Source organism: Scomber scombrus, chromosome 1, assembly GCF_963691925.1.
Source record: "Scomber scombrus chromosome 1, fScoSco1.1, whole genome shotgun sequence".
Lineage (NCBI taxonomy): Eukaryota > Metazoa > Chordata > Actinopteri > Scombriformes > Scombridae > Scomber > Scomber scombrus.
The window spans coordinates 1,538,663-1,562,879 of record NC_084970.1 but is presented as its reverse complement, the minus strand read 5'-3'; the positions used below and the strand labels follow the sequence as shown (position 1 = coordinate 1,562,879).

General features: G+C 39.9%; 1 protein-coding gene across 1 annotated transcript in view; it reads right to left on the bottom strand.

The window, feature by feature from the left end:
• Window positions 1-652: 652 nt before the first annotated feature.
• Window positions 653-24,217, bottom strand: part of pcsk6 (proprotein convertase subtilisin/kexin type 6) — a 35,630-nt gene continuing 12,065 nt past the window's right edge. Inside the window, exons 7-21 of the mRNA XM_062418800.1 lie at window positions 20,560-20,732; window positions 20,272-20,484; window positions 17,344-17,444; window positions 16,648-16,751; window positions 16,356-16,473; window positions 14,833-15,021; window positions 10,710-10,846; window positions 10,454-10,621; window positions 9,925-10,027; window positions 5,488-5,684; window positions 4,000-4,087; window positions 3,359-3,462; window positions 3,045-3,174; window positions 2,211-2,323; window positions 653-1,266 (exon numbers count right to left, since the gene is read on the bottom strand). Coding sequence (XP_062274784.1) covers window positions 1,169-1,266; window positions 2,211-2,323; window positions 3,045-3,174; window positions 3,359-3,462; window positions 4,000-4,087; window positions 5,488-5,684; window positions 9,925-10,027; window positions 10,454-10,621; window positions 10,710-10,846; window positions 14,833-15,021; window positions 16,356-16,473; window positions 16,648-16,751; window positions 17,344-17,444; window positions 20,272-20,484; window positions 20,560-20,732 — 2,036 coding nt within the window. The 3' untranslated portion in view covers window positions 653-1,168. The remainder of the gene's footprint in view (window positions 1,267-2,210; window positions 2,324-3,044; window positions 3,175-3,358; window positions 3,463-3,999; window positions 4,088-5,487; window positions 5,685-9,924; window positions 10,028-10,453; window positions 10,622-10,709; window positions 10,847-14,832; window positions 15,022-16,355; window positions 16,474-16,647; window positions 16,752-17,343; window positions 17,445-20,271; window positions 20,485-20,559; window positions 20,733-24,217) is intronic.

Here is a 24,217-nt window from a genome sequence, read left to right as displayed (position 1 = left end):
TAACACTGAAACATAGAAGATGAAGATTTGACTCATTTGGACGACTGAAGCTTCATATTAGCTTCACATCAACTTTTAAATACATGTTTACACAGAAGGAGGACTGTGGATTTAGTCCTCCTTCTCTTATGAAGGGATCTTCTAATGGTCAGTATGAACAGGAGGAATGATTACAGCAAGAAAAACAGGTTTCACCATTCATTTGGGCTCCTGACTGTTGTTTTAAGACAGAAATGAAAACTCATCTTTTAATGTTTAATAATGGATGTAATTCCAATGTTGCACTTTCCATTCAGCTGTGGTTTTGTCTCTGCTGAAAAAAATATCTGGCTAGAGGATAAGTTTGTCTGCTGTTTGATGTAAGGTAGTCTGCAGCAGGTTTATCGGATGTTTTGCTGAGAACAGCTGCCTGCTGCTGCTGGAAACAAGGAAACAAGGTCAATAAGAGCAGGTTTATCACTATGACAACACTTTAGGAACTACATCCAATTTTTAAAATGATAAACAGTATAAAATATACTGTATATGTTTGAAAGGTATATTTTATGATTTGATGTGAAAATAAGGGAACCCAAAAAGATCATAAAGACACATCAGAACATGACTGAAGAAAAGTGATCAACCAACAGGAAGATAGAGGCAACACTTCTGACTTCATAAAGCTCAGTGAGGTTTATTATTTACATTTTAACTTAAACTATACTGACAACATTTCTAATATAAGCCTTGAAAACAAAGTCTGAAATAAGTATGAGGGAAATGGCCAATACTCCGAACCTTTTCAGACCCTGAAATGGTTTAGATATAAAATAAAAAATATAACTCATTTGATAAACCAGTATTAAAATAAATGTTTAGTGAATGTCAAATCCAGTCTTTACTATATTTGAATGAAAGCAGTGGTTTTAAACATTTGTTTTGCACATGTTCAATACACATTCAATACAATAGACTATGTATACACACTCCACATATGGATAACATATGGCATAAAAATGCCCATTTTATCTAGTAAAAATCCCATCTGCCTTAGAGTTTGATTCCAAGCAGAGACATTCACTGTTAAATTAGGCCATTTTACTTCATTGTAATGTTTGAACCTTGTGTTCTTTTCCTCAGTCTCTCTTCAACACTGATTACAGAAAGGGAGGTATTGGGAAGTGGTTGTTCATCCGTTCATCAGACAGGTACGGCAGCAGAACTGACGGTAAAGCGTCTTCTCACAGAGACGGTTGGATTTGACCATCTCACAGAACACTTCATCAGCTGACACACACATGAGAACAGAGGCAGAGAATCAGCTGAACTACATGAAACATGAGCATAATAATAATAATGGCTCCCTGCTCAAGTGTATATGGGTTAGTGACAAATAAGGGTTGGCAAGATGAGAAATTCAAAAACATCTTAAAACTAGTTCTAAAAGCAGCATCAGGTTTGTTAAAATGTACATTTAGTATTTTTGTTGGTTTTATATTATTTGAAATGACATTTGCACCATTTGTTACCAAAAGTAAGACTGAATGCTCCTGAAAATGTCAAATGGTGTAACCACAAAAGAATGATAAATATTACATATTTTATCACCTACAGTGTATTTAAGTGGACTTATACTAATAATGACTTCATTTAAAACATGTAAATGTTTCCTGATCTCCATGGTTACCAGATTAAATGTAATATTTAGAACAATTGTATTCCATTACCTTTATTTAATATAAAAGTTATAATGTAAGATCATGCCAAACTAGTTGATATGGTGTTTTACTGAGAATTTACTGTTTTTAAGCAAGTTGAATTATTTGGTACAAAGTTTTTATGGTTACACCACTTAGACATTTTTGCCACAATCCTCTAATATATTCTCTCAAAATGGATTAAAAGCAGAAATTTGATGCTGAGTCCACAAAAAAAGAATGTGTGCAAGTTATTCACATGTTTATTTTTCAAATTCTAACCCCTTTAGATTTGGCCAATCCACATGGACACAAAAAAACGTAATTGACCCATACATGGCTTAATGTATAATATAGGCTTAATTTTTATATAATGTATTTGACTGTCCTTCATTTATTAGATGAGTCATAACCTATTTTGGAAAACATAAAATGGATAAACGATGTAATTAGAAAAACAATTGGAAACCCTCCATCGGAACAACTTGTACAGTTAGTGAATGAAGTTGATGAAGGTCATCATTTTACACTCACCATTATTACAGGATGCATGAACAATGCAGGTCCTGCTGACCAGACTGTAGGACTCTTTACATCTGGTGCAGGTCATTCCGGGGCCGCTGCAGGTCAGACAGTTTGCCTCACACCTGGAGACACAAGCAAGATTAAACCAGTAGAAACAAACAGCTGAAATCATCAAATCCTATCTTTTTATATAAGAGACGTAAGTGAGTTTTAGAATTTGACTAAATATTTCAATTGTATTACCTCCCACCCACCTTATTTGTAATTCGTATTGCTATTCCCTGTAGTATAGATCATGCATTAAATAAATTGTATATGTGTTTCCCCACAACTCCACACACTCACAAAAATGTGGTACAGTAAGTGAGATGTACAACATTTCAAGTGCCTTATAATCCAACATATACTTTGCTTTATTCAGATATGCAATACTTTTGGACACTTTTGTCTTTATGTAAGCCACATGAAGATTCCAAAAAAGCTTATTGAGATATAGATATTGTGACTTGTTCTTCTTTTTTTTTATATAAATCTGCACAAACCATTTGTTTCCACTCAAATTTATTGAAAATTTATTTACATAAAATCACCTCTTACATTTAACCATTTTTAATACTATCCAATAGTGTTATTAAATTATCTCCATAACAACAAATATGTGTTTGTCTGCAAACAGTTCGATCCTTCACAAATACCATAAAAATAAAATTATACATTTAGGCTCTGATCCAAATTAGAATCAAGAAGCATGACACTGATGGATTTGAAATTGTTTTTTTGTTGCTATCATTGTAAAACAACATTTTCAGACGATCCAGGGACGAATGATTATGAATGACTCACCTGTGACACATCTTATGGGGGACTCCTGCTGCCTCTTCAGAGTAGTATCCAGGAATACAAGTCTGCACACACCTCCACTCCTGCTGCAGGTAGCCCTCAGCACATTGGATACACTCTTCCTTACCTGGTCCTGGGAAAACCAATATGAAACTCCATGTCATGCAAGTTCTCCTACAGGTCACTGTATGATACATTCTGTTAAGCAACAGGTTTACCTCCAGTTTCTTAATCAGCATTTGACTCATCATTGAGAAGTTTTATTATACGGTTGTTCTTCATGTAAAGGTACACTGCACAATACCAAATACACTAACCTGTACAAGTCCTACAAGAGGAATGGCAGGGGCTGCACGTCATCTCCTCCAGATGGAAAAAGGTTCCATTAGTGCATTCAGGAACACAAGTCATCCCTGCCAGACTACAAAAAAACAAACACCCAGCTTCATTACAGTACCTGTTTAAAAGTAAAAGTTCATACAGTATATAGTCCAGTCACAATAACGGCTTTTGTTGGACGACATATATTGTTTCAGAAATAATCTCGATAAACGATATTATTGTCATTTGAAGATCATTTTATACCACTGATATAATGATAATATAATAGTATCATAATGTAAGGGGTGTGTGTGTGTGTGTGTGTGTGTGTGTGTGTGTGTGTGTGTGTGTGTGTGTGTGTGTGTGTGTGTGTGTGTGTGTGTGTGTGTGTGTGTGTGAGGAATGGAGGACACTACTTGTTTAGTCAATGTAACATGAATAGCATCTTAGCTGCTAATGTGAAGTGTGGTGATACTGAGGTCAAAAAATGATCGAGGTCATGTCCATGTATCATCTGATAAGTCCATATATAGACATGATGATGCTGATAATTATGTTATTGTACGATAAGTCGATGAGGTAATTATCGTGACAGGCCTATTCATATATAAATGTTAATCTAGCTGTCTTTACATACCTGTAGCCTTCACTGCAGGCAGTACATCTATCTGCATACCTCAGGCAGGTCATACACCTCTCATGACACATCAGACACAACCTCTGACCTGGCATACACAGCAAGCATAAGCATCAATATATTTAGTGTATATATAGTATGTTAAAACTAAAATCTCAAAACACAGACATTTCCAGTTGATGGGTTTAATCATCATCAGTGTGTAGTTAGGGTCCAGTAATGATACTTAAAGGTACCATAATAGTACTTTGGAGAGATGCAATTGTGAGCATTTCCCGTATGAAGCTCAAGTACAAGCATGTGTGTGACCCCATAAACATTCCAGCTGGCGGTTTCATGCTATTCCTGTACCAGACAGTTAGTGGCAGTAATATGCCAATAAACACAGCAATGTGCTAGCAAACACTCTGGGTCTGCCCCAGCACCCATACTTGTGGTATTTGTAGGTAGTGAAGTGGCTACTTGTATGTAGTATTTGCAGTTGTTGAAGTTGGAGTAGGATCAAGCAGTGTTACAATCACATTCAGATGACAGTAAAAAAAAAAAACATATGCACATTCAGGAGCTGAGAGGACAACTACAAAGCAATCAGAGTTAGACTATATGAAGCGCATAGGTTGAGTGTACCCAAAAGAGACATAATACAATATTGATTATTGTCTGATAACAGTTTTATAAATGAAACATATATTTTTTAAAGTCTTTGATAATGAACATGATTTATAATATTTATCTTGACAGTATCAGATATGCAATATTAGTCCTAGCAATCCAATTAAGAACAAATTAATATTATATGAAAACCATCTGTGGAGGTAACTAAGCATTTGGATTTTAAAATAATATTCATGACAAATCCAACTTTTATAAACTTAAACTTTTCCTTGTCTTTTAATCGTTGTTGGTGGTTCAGTGTAGTGTGTGTTAATCTGTGTTGGGCAAATTACTTAATTACACTTATTACATAATACTCATTGTAAAAGTAATATCATAACTCATTACTCACCAGCTTTACATGAACTGTATACATGCAGCAAGTTATCAAACTATTAAGAATTACACTTAAGAATGATCTAAAGAGCCAACATGTACTGTATAGACAACAATTTACCCAACATGTGCCATATTGTCCTTGTTTTAATCCTTACATTGTACTTAGTGATATGAGTTTTAAAAACACATCGTCAATATCTCCAATACCACATTGATAAGTGCAGACGATGAAGATGTATGTTAAGTGATTGCAAACAAATCAAGCTTTACTCTTCTTTTTTGTACCCTTGATTAATGAACAATTGGTCTGACATCCTATCAGATGCAAATAATAGGCTGAAGTGACCCATTCTCATTCATACAGTATTGGCTCTGCTAATCTATTATTTATTGTGACCAGTGATGTTTGTGTCTCACTTATATGACTGTTAAGTAATCAATTAAGTACACCACGTAATTTAACATTCTGTCAATGCAGGGGATGTGATGACTTACTCTCATCAGCAAAGTAACCTGAGGGGCAGGTGTCGATGCAGCTGGAGTTGAGTGCGTTGAGGTAAAGGCCTCTGCGACACAAGAGACAACTGCTGGCTGATCTGCCATCACATTTCTCACAGCCTTTGGTGCAGCGCCTACAGCGACGAGAAGTTATGTCCTCATAGTGTCCCGACGGACAGTGGTTCACACATGTTCTACACACACGCACGCACACACACACACACACACACACACACACACACACACAAAAATACAGCGTTAGTTTAAAGCAACACCCACCTAAAGTTCACTAACATTCATATACTTTAGCTTTCATAACCTAACAGTCATACCAGAACAAGTGAAGCTATAGCAGCTGAACAGCTGAGTGTGCCAGATTTAGCAAAAGTGCAATTTATTGCTTATGAATTCAACTTTTCATTTGGAAGACTCTATCTCAGGGGTTGGCAACCTATGGCAGGTGTACCCACAGTGGCACACGAGGCCATTAACATGGGCACCCAAAGCAATGCAATAAAAACTCGTTTTTGAATAGACTTTTTTTGGATTAAAAAAATGTTTAATATAAAATATAGCCTACTGGTGAACTAAATTAACAATCTGATATAAAATAATACTGAAATAATTAATAAAACTCGAAGAGCGCAGCTTTACAGTGGTAATGAAAATGTAGGATAGCTTCTCTTTTGCTTTATTTCAAGAACAATTGTTGATGGCAGAAGCAAAAAAAGTTATCTAATGTTCTCTTCTCTTCTAGCCATCTTGGACAAACAAATATGCATTTCTGTTAAAATAGGACTGAGCAGTGTGCACTCTCTGCTGAAAAAAAAGGGTCCAATTTGGTGTGTAAAATTACATTTTGAAACAAGGCATGAGAAAAATCTCAAAGATAAGGCTGATGAAGTTGAATCAATCAAGACGGCAGTGGGCAGATATAAACCCAAGCATCTTCACTGTGGGCATCTAAATTCTCACAGCTTCACAAAACACTGAAAATTGCTGACAATGATCAACGGGCCAGTCTGGCCTGTTGAGAAAGTTTGGCATCGAAGTCTGTCCGAAGTCGCCTTCATATTGATTTCCGCATTTAGATCCACATATATGTGCAACCAGATATTCTCACATATAAAGCCAATTTTGGGTCCAACACATAGCTGAATAACTACGGACCATTCAGAGCCATGTGTCCGACTAAAAGTCTCTGAATACAGTTAAAAAAGATCATGCAGCTCAGCAAAGTAAAACAGGAAAAAGGGTTGCACTAAAATGGTAACACTGAATTAATTTTCTTATGTTTCATACATTTGCAGTGATAGATAATTGTCTTTGGAGCACAGAAAGAAAGAATGTCAGCTCTCTCTTTGACTCCCTGTCTCTTATAACTAAGCCAGAAATCTTGGCGTTCCTCAAAATTCAAGATTTCTTTATTTGTCATTTCACACACATGCATTTGCATACACATGCTCCATCCGGGTTGGATATGAGTGTGTGTGTGTGGGGAGGGGGCACAGTCCATTCACCAGCCTCACAGCTTGTAAGAAGAAGCTGTTCAGAATTCTGGATGTTCTGCTGTGGATGCTCCTGTACCTCTTCCTAGATGGCAGGAGGGAGAACAGTCCATGAGAGGGGTGATGAGGGTCCTTGATGATGGAGGTAGCTCTGTGGATGCAGCGCTGCTTGTAGATCTCCATCAGGGAAGGCAGAGGGGCACCAACGATTTTGCTCGCTGTTTTCATGATCCTGTTGGGCTGCTGTTGTTCGTAAGCCCTGCAGCTCCCGAACCAGGAAGTGAAGCTGTATGTAAGGATGCTTTAGATGGTGCCCCTGTAGAAGGTGGTGAGATGAAGAGTGGAGAGACCTGCCTTTCTGAGCCTCCGGAGGGGGTGGAGACGCCTTTGGGCTCTTTTGACGACTGCTGTGGTGTTAGTGGAGAAGGTCAGGTCCTCAGCCAGATGGACACCCAGGAACTTGACGTTGCTGACCCTCTCCACAGCAGCACCATGGATGTTTAATGGTGTGTGATGTTTGCCAGCCCTCCGGAAGTCAATCACCATCTCCTTCATTTTATCCACATTTAGGACGAGGTTGTGGGAATCGCACCATGCAGTGAGCTGCTTCACCTCCCTCCTGTAAGCGGACTCATCGTTGTCACTGATAAGGCCCACCACTGTTGTGTCGTCCGCATACTTTATGATATGGTTGGTGCTGTGTCTAGCAGTACAGTCATGGGTGAGCAGGCTGAACAGCAGGGGGCTCAAGACGCAGCCTTGAGGAGAGCCTGTGCTCACTGAGATGGTTCTAGTTTCTCACCTTTGCTCTTCACCCTGTATAAAGCAGACTTGTGTTACTCCACGGACAGTTGTCACCTCCAGACGTTCTCTGATGACACTGCCATTGTGGGATGTGTGTCAGAGGGGAACGACTGTGAGTACAGGAAGGTCATCAAGGAATTTGTCGACTGGTGTGAGCAGAACCACCTACAAGTCAACGCCAGCAAGACAAGGGAGATGGTGGTTGACTTCCACCGAAAACCCTCAAAAATTTCACCGGTGAACATCCAGGGACTTGACATCGAGAGAGTGAGGACATACAAGTACCTGGGTGTTCACTTCAATAGTAATCTGGACTGGTCAGATAACACTGACTCTATCTACAAGAAGGGTCAGTGTCGTTTGCACCTGCTGAGGAGGTTGGCATCGTTTGGTGTGTGCAGGCCACTGCTGAGATCCTTCTCCGACTCTGTGGTGGCGTCAGTGGTCTCATATGCAGTGGTGTGTTGGGTAGGGGGATGTTCTGAGCAAGACAAGAACCAAATCAACAGACTGATAAAAAGAGCCAGCTCAGTCTGTGGCTGCCCCCCTGGACTCCATAGAGGTGGTGGGAGAGAGGAGGGTTTTGGCCAAACTGTCCTCCATCATGGACAACACCTCTCACCCTCTGCATCTGACTGTGAAGGACTTAAGCAGCTCCTTCAGCGAGAAATTAATACACCCCAAGTGTAAGAAGGAGGGCTTCCACAGGTCCTTCATTCCAACTGCAGTCAGACTGTACAATGCTGCACTATAGTTGCACTTTAGGGTCCTTTTTTTAATTTTTAATTTTTATTGTTGTATATTTATATTATAATTGCACTTTAAGGTGCTTTTACTTAGTTTATAATTGTATTGTTGTGTGTATATATATACACACGTATATGTGTGTGTTATTATTGCATTTTAGGGTCTTTTTATTTCGTTTTTAATTTTATTGTTGTATATATTTGTTTTTGTTTGTTTGTTGTTTTTCTATATCACTATTTTTGAGCTGCTGTAGCAATTAATTTCCCCCACTGTGGGATCAATAAATTTATCTTTATCTTTATCTTTTCTTTAGATGTTTGACTGCCCACCCTGACTGCCTGCTGCTGCTGTGTCAGGAAGTTGAGGGGGGGTACTACATAGTACATGCCGCCATGACGCAACAGAAACTTACATTTAAATTTCAGTTACTGAGAGAGTGCCCACCTGGGGACCTTGTAAACTTGCCTGCACTCTTAAACTTATGTACTGCTTTATAATGAAATGAATGTTCTTTTTGTTGGTCAAACAGGTCAAGGGATAGAGATACAGATGTATTCACTGTCATACCACCAGGCTACAGAGCAGCTTATTTCCTCAGGCTCAATTCATCCTCTGCAGTCCAATAAAATAAAATAAAGTTTTATCTTTATGATTTATTATTTATTAATCAATCATCTTTTTGGGAGTATCCTAAAGGGAGTACAAGCTACGATTTGTTATACAACCTAGTATTGTCAAATTAATCTTAAATCTTGAACATGATTCATGAAACGTTTCTCATACCAGAGGAGATAGTGGCAACTGGGAAGACTAGTGGAACCAATTATACAGTAATGGTGGTTTGACAACAGAGCGGCCAATTTCATTCAGATTAAGCTATTAAGCCTATCAAGCCAGTTGGGCCAGCCATCGTAGCCTAGCCTGCGCAGATACAATGTAGATATAAGGGCGGGTCACTCTCCTTTAAGTTTTGTTGTGGTGTCCACTAACTCATGAGAGCTGCCTTCCTTTGTCTTCCTGCTGTTAAGTGGTCACCAGGTAGTGTACAGTGGGTTTATTAGAGCTTTTTATACTGAAAACAGCTGCTGAAAACAAGGTTGATGAGAGAGCAGTTGTTGGCTTGTAAACCAAAATAATTGGCTGATAGCTGCTAAAAAGCTCAATAGAGTTGAGGGGAACTGTAGAGTTGGGTTACATTTCTCTTTGGGTTTGTCAGTACCTTTCACTCTTAACCATACAGTCATTTGATCAACGGTCATTAGTGCAACTTTAAAGTCTGGCCAAACTCAACTATATTCAGAAACGTATGTCAGACTATCTGCTACCTAAAGCAATGCGAATCTTAGCTTTACCTTATTTGGTTCTCGACTCTTACCTGCCACTTTTCAAGCTGCCGAAGCTGAAGTTGATACAGTTGAGGCAGTGGTCAGCATCTGGTCCATCACAGCCCTGCTCTCCACACTCACTGTGGCATGGTCCTTGATGCGTGGTTCACAATTATCATGATCAACTTCACCACCATCATCATTGTTAACAGTATAAACAGCTTAGAAATCTCTTTCTACAATGAACTTACAGGGTAACTCTCAAATAATGCAAAATGGAAAGTTTTCTTTATACCAGTAACATCCCCCTAAATTCAAGAATGTCTATCTCTGACTGTACTTGTGCTCCTTATCTTAATTTTACTAAAAATAAATATATTACACCCATATCTTACCCACCTTCTTTGTATTGTGCAATACTTATGGTAATTATTCATGAAAGTAGGCTGCCCCTTCATGAGTTAAGCATGTTTCTTATTTCTAGATTCCTTGCAGAGTCGATTCCCAAGGACACATTATCATATATTTTATATTTCATTGTGAAAGTTATTAAAAAATATGACCCTTTTAGTCTCTCACCATTGTACTCATTTTCCTCCTCCTCCTCCAACTGGAGCTCTGGCTCCTCCGGGATCTCCTCTGGATTTGTGATATCTAACATCCTTGACTGGGAGTGCTGTCCCCTGTAGGACTGGTAAGGGTGCTCAGATGTACCATAAAGGATCAGTGCCCATTCTTTTAGGTTGCCTGTGCCAAGTAACAATCATAATAATCAGCTTCACATGCAAAAGTAAATCTAAATGTGCCTGAGTGTTTATATACTGCTAAGCCTTACCCAGCACCTCAGGGTTGCGTAGCTTTGACGGTGTGTCAATAATCTCCAGAGTCCATGTGCCCTTTGCCTTCTCACCCCAGAAATGAACCGTCATGAACTCCCAGTTCCTGAAGCCCCCATTGGAACTGTCAAACAACCTACAAACACAGGTGAAATGAGAGACTAAATATTTGATTGATTGTTACCATCATCTATCATCCACAACAGCTAGATTCCTCTTTAGAGCCATCTGAAGGCATAATCTGCAGTCTGTATTGGAATGATGGTGTGCACTAACAAAGCACAATAACCCACGCCAGATCTGCTGTTTAAAGATTGAGCAGTCAGCACCAGACTGTTACAAAATCTCAGGAGAGGTCTGAGATGGACAGCGGGCACTCCATTTTACCGGGGGCATCTCCTGCAGCTCCATTCTCCAGCTGGCTGTTGCTAGCCTTGAAGTGCGCACAGAAGGCATTGAGATTGTTGCTTAGTGAGGAGTCAGTGCTCAACACAGCTGGTGTTTTCCCCCTGAAGTCCGTGACAGTTCTCAGTTCCTGCCATAGGCATCTGGAGTCACCCAGCTGGAATTGGGACTCCACTCTGTCTCTGTATCGTCTCTCTGCATCTTTAATTACCCTTTTTATGTTGTAAAATACCACTCCTTAGTCCTCCATATCACATGTCCTGAGCCCAGTGTTGTAAGCTGCTGTATGTTTGTTAATAGCAGAAAATGGTAAATGGACTTTTCTAGTCTTTTTGACCACTCAATCTTCCAATTAGTGGATGACCCGCTATACCTCCTGAGCCACAGCTGAACAAATCTATCCACCCATGGCCTCTGATATGGGAATGACCCATTGGAGACTGTGAGGATGACTGTACTAGCATGACGATAAAGGCTGATGTCATTGGAGCTTTACTGAACATGACATCAGCAAAAAGCGCGGCTTACGACCAGGCAGAGCAGCATTTTACCACCCTCGTGACCGGAACCTCCTATACTAGCCGTTGTTTGTTTGCCCGTATCAGAAATGTGGTGGCATGGTCAGATTTTCAGAAATCAGGGATTGATCTTTGTAGCTGTGCTTAAACTGACTGTAAAAGTGGTCCAGGGTTCTCACTCCTGGGGTTTGAAATGATATGCGTGGGTGAAACTTGCCTAAGGTCATCTCCAGCCACGAACAGGGCTGCATCTGGGTGGGTCTTAAGGTAGACATTTAGCCAGCCTGCTGGGGGTTAAGGGCTTTGGGCACTGATCAAAGGGACATATGATGACCATGAAACAGACTCTATCACCTTTGCTTTTTCTGAACCTCCATTCTGTCCATTGTGATTACCCCTGTGGTGTCATCTGTTGTGTGCTATGTTTTCTGTGCAAGTTGATCATCTGATTTGTTTTGCAGGTAATCGTTACCAACACTGGGAACACCTGTGGGTGTTCTACAGCACAGCTTACTGTCCTCTGACTATTGGCGGCTGCTGCGGTGTTCATCTCTCTTTTTTCCACTCCAGTTATTTGGTTTGGTTTAGTTATGTTTCCTTAGTGTTATTATGCTTTACTTTCTTGCACAGTATAACAATAACACACACATTTTACGCCTATGCACACCATACACCCCTGACACTACTGACATCCACACCCTATGCTTTAATAATACTTAGTTACCTTTTTGTTAATTTGGTTTAATAAAGTTTCTTTGGCGTGTCTCCCTTTTGTTGTGGCCACTTGAGACAGGTCATAACCAGTGTTGGGAGTAACGCATTACTAAGTAATGCATTAGAGTACTTGGATTACTTTTTTAATGTAAAGAGTAACCTAATATGTTAGGTCTATAATTTAAGTGCTCAGTCTTTTAGTTACATTTTCAAAAAGGTAATCCGTTATTTTTTAACCAACTATTCCTGTAGCTACCTTTTTGCCACAAGTAAAGAAATCTGCCACAAATTAGCACCGTTACCATTTCTTTGGCAGGCAGGCACCTGGCTACGTGCTACAGTTGTATCACTACGTGCGTGTACAGCAGCTTGGCTGGCAAGATGGCAGAGGGACCAGCATTCACTTCATGGAAATATTCACATTATTTTGAATTTGTGGGAGAAAATAAGGGAAAGAACATTACAGTAACATGTAAGTTGTGTCTGTTGGCCTGTTGCAGTGTTGCAGGGATGTGATTGAAAAGCTTGTATGTAGTCTATAACTTGTATGTGGGCATATGTTTGAGAAGCCACTTCTCTGGAGGTCTGGATTAAAACAACATGAGGAATCACAAAGTAGTTTTGTTTTTCAGTAAAGCAAAAGTACTCTAACCAGTTACTGTTCTATTAACATTCATGTACTATTAATGCATTCAATAACCTAAACCTCTTCCTCAGAGTTGTCTGTGCTTTCTCGTCTCACAGGTAATCCGGGGCTGTAGACTTCGGGATGATAGATTCCTGCCCTGGAGCTTCTAACTTAAATGTTGATTTTCAATGTGCTTCTCTCTCCCTCCTATTCTTCCTCTCTCTCCTCTCTACCCCAACCGGTCGAGGCAGATGTTCTCCCACTTTGAGCCTGGTTCTGCCTGAGGTTTCTTCCTGTTAAAAGGGAGTTTTTTCTTGCCATTGTCACCAAGTGCTGCTCATGTGGGAATGTTGGGTCTCTTTAAAATTAAACCTGAAGAGTACAGTTTAGAACCTGCTCTATGTGTAAAGTGTTGTGAGATAACTTTGTTGTGATTTGGCGCTATACAAATAAAGATTGATTGATTGATTGATTGATTGATTGATGATTGTTCTCAGAAGGTAATGCTATAATGTAACAAGTTACTTTTTAATGGCAGTAATTTTGTAATGTGATTAGTTACTTTTAAACGTTTCCCAACATTGGTCATAACCATGCAGATGGTTGAGAAGAACCAAAAGGTGTTAAACCAGGGGGTCAGCCGTGTCTCCATGAACCAAGGGATGTTACAGTCCCTCATGTTGATGCTCAGGATGTGACATCATGAGCAGTGGTATGTGCAATAACATCAAAAATGTACTGTGTGGCTACTTTTCTACAATGTGAATGTTCACAAGCAACACAGAGTAATGTGACCAAAGCCTGCAGATAATCAAATAGAGTTCAGTTATTCTTTAGAATCACATCAATACATCAGCTTCTTCCGTGTGTGTCATGCACAAATAATTAGGAAATATAGAACTACTATCTATCCAAGAAGAGGCAGAAAATTGAAGACAATACAAAGGGATCTCAATATGCAGCTAGAGGCAGCGAGGGAGGAGATGAGAGAGATAAAGGTATGATTGCATTAGCCATTTGCAATTAAATGGATGCCCAGTAGAATGTAAACCTCTTCCTAGGCATGTTAAAAAAGTGTTCAAAATGTATCCTGAAATGAAATCTGGAAGAGAACACTTTGAGGAGTGAAAACAACTTGTTTGGGTAAAAACATACCTTACTAGTGCAGATCTACTGCTTTATGTCAGTGCCTTACCACCTCAAGGAACTTGAAAGGCAGAGCAACCCAATCTTTTGAGGATGTTTGTTATTTCTGCGACATGGCCACAATGCCTTTTAATACAAAAGTGTCATTTTGTTTATATACTGAATCATCTTAATTGGAGATGTATCCTTTTTTACCAAACATACATTGTTGTTCTCTACGGTTGGGGGCCCATTGAATGTATCAAGTGCCCTTTATATGTTTTTGCCCCTGCCCCTCAGACAGCCTGAGTCTGCCACAGTTTTCATCAGTAAATTAAGGAAAATAAATGATGAGGACAGAGCAGCAGACACTGAGAAAGAAACACAAAGTGGTGAATGTTATTTGAAGCAAACCGGGGTCGGTGAAACCTTTGTGAAAAGTTGCCTTTGTGCTTTATCCTTACACTTTATAAAACAAACTATCTATCTAGTTTTCTATGGTTTTATTAGCATATTATGACAAGGACTCAATATGACAACGAACAGGACTCTGAATATCAATAAAGTGCAGGAAAGACCCAAAGGGAAAGCAGGGCAAAGAGAAAGGGTGAGAACAAAAGCATATGAATGAATAGAATCTACAAGGATATTTGAGTGAATTGACCATTAAGTAAAAGGCCAGTGTGGACTTCACATATTGTCACAGTACAATGGTGTGTGTGTAAGTCTAACCTCTTGGCCAACAGCTTTGATTTCGTCCCAGATGGAGAGATGAGGTTGATCTCAAGGTCTCCTCGTCGTGGGTGGACAATCAGGACCTTGACCACCACGTGCTCCAGGTAATCCACATGCTGCTCAGCTTGTTCTGAACACCCAGAGGAGGTGATGCTGCTGTTCAGTCTTTGTCCAGCTTGGATGTACCTGTGAGAGCCATAAACATGAGTAATTATGCAACAAATACACGATGACTGTTAGAATACAAGCACAATGTGGGTTTCCACTCTGTTAAAAAAAAACCCATTTCAGGACATTTCAATAATCAAACAAGTTTGTGTTTGTAAAAGTCTAATTTAAAGGCTGTGTCTTAAACTATTTGATGGATTTTTGAACAACAGACAAAGACATAGTCCAGGACTAAGCATCTGTTATCCGTCTTGCACCCTGGTATTCGCACATGTCTACACATACACACTGATGCAGCCAAAAGTAATTTCACTGACATGATCACTGACAAAATATGTTCCACTTCTCAGATGGATTGGCAAAGATAAGCATCGTCATCAATTCAATCAGCCATGCAAAGCAAAATCAAAGTGTGCATGTGTGTCTGGATGTGATTACTGTAAATCTGTTGCACATACAATATCACTGCATGGCATTATTGTTTCTACCTTATATAATCTTTATGTTGCTATGATGATTTAACTTGTTTTCTCTGTCCACACAGTCTTTTTTAAAATCAACTTAAGCATGAGCTTCTTTTTATTTATTGGATTTTCTGTTGAAGCTGAGGACTATAACACTGGGTGGCAGCTATACAGTACCTTTATGCTGTGGGTCAGTGACAAATAAGGGTTGGTGATCAGCAATTCATAAATATGTAAACAAAAAAAACAAACAAAAAAAAAGTTTTAAAAGCAGCATCAGGCTTAAAATTTACAATACAAAAATGTGTTGGTTTTATGTCATTTAAAATTAAATTTGTACCTTTTTTATACCAAAAGTAAGACTGAATGCTCCTGAAAATGTCAAATGGTGTAACCACAAAAGAATGATAAATATTACATATTTTATCACCTACAGTGTATTTAAGTGTACTTATACTAATAATTACTTTTAACATTATACTTATAACATTTTACCTTTACATTTAAAAAAAAGTAAATGTTTCCTGATCTCCATGATTCCCCTGATGAAATGTAATATTTAGAACAATTGTATTCCATTACCTTTATTTAATATAAAAGTTATAATGTAAGATCATACCAAACTAGTTGATATGGTGTTTTATTGACAATTTACTGTTTTTAAGCAAGTTGAATGATTTGGTACAAAGTTTTTATGGTTACACCACTTAGACATTTTTGCCATAATCCTCTAATATATTTCCTCAAAATGGATTAAAAGCAGAAATTTGATACTGGGTACACAAAAAGTGTGTTTATTTACACATTTTAACCACTTCAAATTTGACTAAACCACATGAACACCAAACACATCATTAACCTGTGTACACTGCCTGCCCTTCACCTCACCTGGTGCGTCGCTCATGTATCTGAGTGCAGGTGTGCTGAGGAGGAACAGTCCTCCACTTGGTAGCCTCCAGCACCATGGCCCCTGCATCCACCAGGCCAAAGCCATACAGGTGGCTGACTGTGAGCAGAGACACACACTCATAACTAAACAGCAGTAATTATGCTGACACCATCTATATTAAGCTAAGGCTTCATAAAAAAATGTGTGGTTGAGATGGCCTGCAGTGCATCGAACAAAGTATAAAACAGAGTCAATGTACTATGTTAGTATTAGAAGTAGAATGCAGTGTGCCTCTGTGTCCGGCAGCATTGTTCTTCCAGTCATCAGCTCTCAGGTGGACCGGTCTGGATGTCTTCACCAGCAAATGCTGCACATCCCTCCATGTGAGCAAAAGGCTGCAGAAAACAAAGACACCACTCATCTTATTTGGTCAGACAAGACTTTACATCTTTGTTATCTGTTTGGCAGTTTATTCTTATGACCACTTAAGGAAAGCTTTTAGCAGACTGTACCATTGGTCAATTTCTGACACCTTAAGACTGTGTGACAACAATGATCTTGCAAGTTTATTACACGTCACATTGTGCGAGACAACTCTAATAAACTCTTGTTCACAATATCTGTATGAACGATAAATCATAGCCCTTCAATCTAAACAGGAAAAAAGTACGAAAGTCACTTCATATTGCCTTGTGTGCACTATGGACATATTAAGAGTTTGTTCCCCTAAATTTTATTCAACAATGTCACTCATGAAATATCCCAACAGCCAGTGTATTCATTGCATGTTGTATTTTGATTGGTTGGTTTGTAGACGTGTCAGAATTTTACTTATGCAGTGTCTAGATAAGGCTATCATGACACAGTGGCCAGAGGTTAGGTGTCAGCAGAAGACCTAAACAAGACATAAGAAGAGATAGAATACAGAGTGAAGGAGAAGAGGCATATCATGACGGAATAAACAAGACAGAGGATAAGATGACTGACTTGGCCTCCAGAGCGAGAGCTATGATCCCTGCCACGATGGGAGCAGAGACAGAGGTGCCAGTATGACTATCGGTGCAGCGGTGCCGGAGGTCAGTGGTTACCTGCAAGGTAAGAAGCACACACAACATTTTCATTTCATTTCAAGCACTTTTTATTTATCTAATGTTTAGCTGTGCTTGCTGTGTTGCCAGCACCCGGCTGGGCAGGTGTGGCTCAGTAGGTAGAGCAGGTTGTCCACCAATCAGAAGATTCCAGTCCACATGTTGATGTGTCCTTGGGCAAGATACTAACCATAACCCTAACCCCAAACTGCTCCCGATGGCTGTGCCAACAGTGTATGAATGTGTGTGAATGTTAGCTTCCTCCTGAAGAGCAGGTTGGCACCATGTGTGGTAGCTCCTGTCATCAGTGTATGAATGGCTGAATGAGATATGTAGTGAAGTAAAAAAAAAAAAAAAAAATGCTTTAGTGGTCGAAAAGTACTATATAAGTACAGTCCATTTACTATTTAGCATTTGGTCCAGACTGAGATATCTTGCCCCTCATTGTCAGCATCTGGCTTAACGCACCACTGTTGCTTAAGTACAGTCTCATAGAGCTGCTAGCATGGCTTGTTGTAAATTATTGATTTATTTTATATTGATTGGCTGCAGAAAGCCCTTAATTTGACAATATTTTGATCAGACTCTTCATTTGCGTTTTTCATATATTATCCGTGGTTAATTTCCATTAATCATAGCACTGCCTAATCTTAATATCTTAAAACAGAAATGAAATAGTTCATGTGTGTCAAGAATCTTAGAAATTGGGCTGAAACTTTGGAATTTTCAGTGTGTGTGTGTGTGTGTGTGTGTGTGTGTGTGTGTGTGTGTGTGTGTGTGTGTGTGTGTGTGTGTGTGTGCAAGGTAAAGCTCTTTGACAGCATGATGTCAAATGAATAACATTCACTTTTTAATGTAGTCTGAACTCATTAAATGAATGATTTAATGTTGTCTAGGTTTGCAATCAAAATCCAAAGATTGTCAGGCACTTAATGCTCCAAGAAGCCAATTTAGGAGTAAAATGAGCTCACACGACCAATATCAGTAATCAGAGAGATACATATCAGTGTTCAGAGTGTAGCTGACCTCATGCAGGAGCTTCTGAGCTTCTATATAAGGTCAGCCACACATCCTACACACTGCACCGGGAGGCTGGTGGTCTTGTCACTCTGGTTAGTTCAACAGAAGCCAAAGCACAATATTTACACTGACGTACACAGTGTAGGACAGAGAGAAAAGGCAGGGAGGCAGAGCCAAGACAGGACCCGGCTCTGACTTCTCACAGTTAGTTGTTGACTGCAGCAGAGCACTGTATTAATATGTGTTTTGTCTGGTTTATTGTGGATATAAATTATTATGTCTCTTCAGTTATTTTCTACCTGTGCCACAGTCTAAGAAAACACAACCTCAGCTGATCTTTGATCCCCTCCACAAACACATATCTGCTCACACATGGCTGCAAATTATGCCTCACAACAACCTTTGTACATGTTGGGTTCATGTCTTTGGAGTCAGCCAAGAGAGCTGCTCTTTTAATCTATGAGACACTGAAGTCATCATTTTGAAAAAAACAATTAAAAAGATCAGGCAAATGAATAACTGCTAGTTTGAGCTATTGGTCAACCTAACTCTGAAATAACCACAAAACACAATTATGACCCACATAGTTCAAACGCTGCGGCTTGCTTGCTCCATGCAAATAACTTAGCATACATACTAAGAAACTGACCTTAAGGTTAAAAAAAAACAAAACATGTTGTGTGTATTTTACTACATGACCTCTAGATTCATAAAGGGCCACAGTGACAAATGTGTTAGTGTTTGCCTGATTACACATCCAGCAGACAATTAAGCAACATTAGCTTTCATTTGGAGTTGTGTTTGTGTCCAGTCCGTACGCTGTAATAGTCTCCTCCAATTCCTGACAAAAATATATGCCTGCTAAATGCTCCACCAGCTAGTCACTAACTGTTTTCTAGCTGGTACTGTACAGTTGCTTTATCAGAGCTTTTTTTTTTTTTTTTTTTTACACTGAAAACAGCTGGCTGGTGTGATGACCCATGGTCATTTGGTCATTTGTATTGGTGTTATATAACTCTCTCCCTCTCCTCTCCTTTGGAGTGTGCCTTCTGTGTAAGTGTTTGTGTGTGTGGGTGTGTCAGTGAGTGAGGCAGGTGGTGCTGCCTGATTGGCCCGGGCAACAGGTTGACTGCTGGCTGATTTGCTAATGCAGACAGGCCCCCCCCTCCTTTCGCCCCCATTCCCAACAATGGAGGCCCACCTGCCGAGCTTAGAATTAGATATTAGTTAAGAGAACTGGACTGATCTTGGTTGATGCAGAGGTGAAGATTAAGACTGTGAAGTGTTTGTTGCTAGAAGATGATAACCTCATATATTTATTATCTATTTATATATATTTATATTGTAAATAGTTAAACTTGTTAGGGAAGTTTAGGGTCTGGGGTGTTAGCTGATTTTGTTTCCTTTTTTGGGCAATGCTCAGCTCTGAAGTTGGCAACAATAAACTGCTACATTGTAATCTCTGGTGGATGTTGGGCTGGGCGTTTTTGGGACTAAGAGGAGTTGGGGGGTCTCTAACCGTTTTGTGTCCAGGTTTCCCCTAGACTAAGGACCTTACAATGGAAACAAGGTTGATAATAACAGAGACTGAAACACTCTTTAGAGATGATGGTCACAGCAGAGTTGGGTGGATTCATCAGTGACACCTCTAATATGGATTAGTAGCGTACAGCTATATATATATATATATACTACAGTCATACACTTCATTTGTCAGTGAATGTTTTACATATGTTGCACATCTTTTATAAAGTATTTCTCAACATAGAGCTTCAATAGACAAACTAGCAACATGCCCATTACTCACAATCTTCCTCTCACTAAACTCTCCACTGCTGTAGGTTGTGGCCATGATGGAGCTGCAGACCTCCAGGTACCAGGGCTTGTTTCCATTCTCTGTAGTGCTGGAGATGGAGATGGTGTAGATACTGCTGGTGTAACCATCACATGAACAGTGATCACCCTGCCGACCGCCATTACCTGACGCCCAGACAAAAATGGACCCCAGGCCTTTGCGACCCTGTGTGAGACAGATGATGCTGAGCTCAGAGATGAACCCTACAGATTTCAGTCAGCTCACAGAAGTTTCACAAACCTTCTTGATGCCTTGTTCGAAAGCTTGTTTGGTTAGTGGCCCTGGGCCATCCACTGTCTTTCCATCGTCCTTTGGCCCCCAGCTGGCACTGTAGATGTCAATGTAGTCAGGTCGGATCCCCAGGGACTTGGCCTCTACTATATCAGTCACATCACCATCCAGCATACGAATACCTGTGTCCCAAGAAACATGGTGAGCTAAATGTGTCACTTCAAATTTGCCTCTACAGTACACAGGTCAAGGAATGTGGGATCTTGGAGGGTCTTCAGTTCATTTGAAGGCCAGTGAAATAATAATTACAGTATTAATTGTTAACTATGAAGCTAGGCAACTAGGTTCATAATAACCATCTAATAATTTAAAGGCTATTTGTTTGAAGTAAGCTATTTGTTACCTGAGCTGCTAGTACAGAAATAATAATGTCTGTTTGGTGAAGGTTGAGTTAAGCTACGAGGAAACAACAAACGTGCCAACTAGGACTGGGTATAAGTACTCCTAGTCCGTGAGCCAGGGCCTCAAAATATGGAAACCGTTACCGAAAAAGTGGCAAAGGCTACCATACCTTTTCTGAAAGCCTGGAATCTCAGCTTTTCAATGATGTATGATGGCCATCTGACAAGAGTAGCTGTTTTGAGTTATCACACATAATGTAAACTAAGGTTGAGAAAAATAATGCGTATAAATCAAGCAGAACACTGACAGCTGAAAATCTATATTGGACATATTGGAATATTTTATTTTGTTATGTTTGGTATCATTTTAAAGGGGAGACTCTGGGCTTTCATTTAAATCCTTTTGTGAACACTTTGGATAAGTACAGCCAACCCTGGAGTTCTTCAAACTTTTAATCACACACATTTTCCTGCCATTTCCACCTAAGTCATCTTTTGTCTTTTAATCCTGTGGCACCAGGGAGCATCAAAGAAACAAAATCCAAACACTGAAATACTGGCATGACTCTAAGGATTCAGAAAATGTATCATTTACCCATATTATCTGATTTGGAGGGGGAGATTTTCAGTGTTATATCAGACATGGCGTTTTCAAAGACAGAAACATGTAGTGTACTATTACCCCTAGGCTAATTTGTTGAAGTCTGAGGTAAATCTTTTTTAGAAAAAGTTGTTATTCAGCATTTTTAGATAGTTCAAAGGGTCCTTAATACATATCCACCAAATATAATTTATATCAGGTCCCCACTTTCATGTAATTTACATTAAAAAATGAATGCCTTGTTCTCGGGCGACTCTGGTAAATAAGAAAACTTTTATACATCACCACAAAACTTTCCCAGTTTATCACATACATTAAGACAAGTATTGCTTGTATAGCAGATTTTCTCAAAAGTAATGGCTAAATATACAAATGAGGCTTCATTTACTAAAATAGGCGCTAATTTGGAGAAATGTTCAAACTTGACATGTATATATTGGATGAGGCCACCTTAAAAGTTATCATTGCGGTTTAAGCAGTTTAAACATATAATAGTAGCCAGTCAGAAATGAAATGTATAAATAATGAGCTTGTAATGTATAAATAAAAACAAAAAGTGAATAAAAACAGAATGCAACGATGGCAGAAAATGTTTTCGATTATTTTTTTGGAACATCCCATAGGGTCAATAGTATAGCAGTGCAGCCTCGGATGTTCGGTCCTGAACTGCCTAAACCAGCTTGTGATGTGCCCAAGAGCAAACAGAGAACTGTCTCTGTATCTTTGCCAGCTCTGCCAGTGTATGCTGTGGGAACTAGGTGTCATCCTCCAACTAGATCCTATGTTGAAGTCAAGACTTCTTATGGTTGGTATGCAGACTGCACTGTGCCACAAATCAAAGTGTCCCTAGCTGGACAGGTTACAACATCTTAGCATCAAACTCTGTTGATGTTATTCCCAGTGTTGTCAGCTATCTGCCAACCATCAATGCCCCGGCCACCCACATGGCAACTGTTCATGAGATTCTCCTTCAAAGTAAAAACATCATGACTTCCTTACACATCAGCAACATGTCAGTTGCCTTTGATCAGGCTCTCTACTGTAAAGTTACAGAAATTCTGTGGGCACATAGAGACAGGTTTCCCAACATTGTGCCAAGAGTTGGAGTCTTTCACACCATCTGTATGTTCTTGGGTGTGATTGGGAAGCGCTTCCAGGCTGCAGGCCTAAGGGACATATGCATTGAATATGGAGCTGTGGCTGAGGGATCTGTCAGTGGTGTTTTGGATGGCCATAAGTACAATAGATCTCTGAGATTCCACAAAATCATGTATGAAGCCCTCCTGAGGCTAGTCTGGAATCAGTTTCCCCAGTGGCTCACAGAGAACCATCCTGATGCCCACGATCTCCTAGATATCCTGCCCCTAGTCTTGAGTGTCTTTTCTGAGGGTATATCATCAACCACTGTAGAAGAATCACTTGACCGTACAGTTTTCAGAAAGGTCCATCAGTACTTCTGTGAATTCCTGCAGCATCTCAGGTCTTAGCAAGGTCCACTGGCCAGCTTCTGGATGTCATATATTGACATGGTGGAGGTTGTACTAAACCTTGTGAGGGCATCACGTGAAGGTAACTGGGCATTGCACATGGCTAGCATTCGATCAATCATCCCCTGGACCTTTGCCTATGGTAATCTGAATTATGCAAGGTCACTCACTGCTTACTACTCAGAGATGAGCCACATTGAACATGAGAAACCAGGTCTGTACATGTTTCTCTGTGAAGGTTTCGGCCCAGCTGAGTGCAACAAACACATTTGGCAGGGTTCCGATTGACCAGACCCTAGAGGAAACTGTCAATCGGGACACTCAGACAGCTGGAGGCACAAAAGGGTTCAGCTTGAACCCAGCAGCTGTCTCAAGATATGACCTTACTCCTGAGTACAAAAGCACTTACTTGTCTATATTGAAAAGCTCCCTGGAACTCCAACAAAGTGACTGTTCTCACAAGGACCTTGGGCAAAGCAGAATTGCCAAAGATGAAGAACACATTACAAGCACTGTGGATCTGTTGGATTCTAGTTGGATAAATCCATTTGCAGGTGGTGAGTCCCTTGTTTCTCTGTCTACTGGAAGTACAGCACCAGCAGATGTTGCTGAAGACCTTCTGAATGCACACACCATTGGCGAGAATGCCTACAGAACCTTCTCTGCTGAGCGTGTTGAGAGTAATCCTCCTGCAAAGCAGTTCCATGCACCACTCTCCAAGAAGAAACTGAAAACATTCTCCTCAATGCAGGGAAAGGCAAAGACATGCAAAACTGGGAATAAAGAAGTTATCCTCAAAGCTGATAATCGAATATTTGGCCACATGGTACTGATTGCACAGAGTAGACAGCTCAACCTGAAGGAGGTGTTATCTCATCCCCTTGGACCACTTCCGTGGGCTCTTGCTTCACCAGATGGCAATGTGAGGAAGACTTGCAAATCCTCACTTGCCAAGCAACTGCTCAAATTCCCATGTGTTGCTGAATCATTGCCATTAAATTTCAGCTGCGTAATAGATGGCATGGCACTTGTTCAGAAGCTGAACGGTGATGGCAAGACATTTCCTGATATTTCAGACTATGTCTTGTCCACTGTGCTAACTGAAGCAAGTCACAGCACCCGTGTTGACATTGTTTTTGATGTATATAATGAGGCTTCTATCAAACACATGGAGAGAG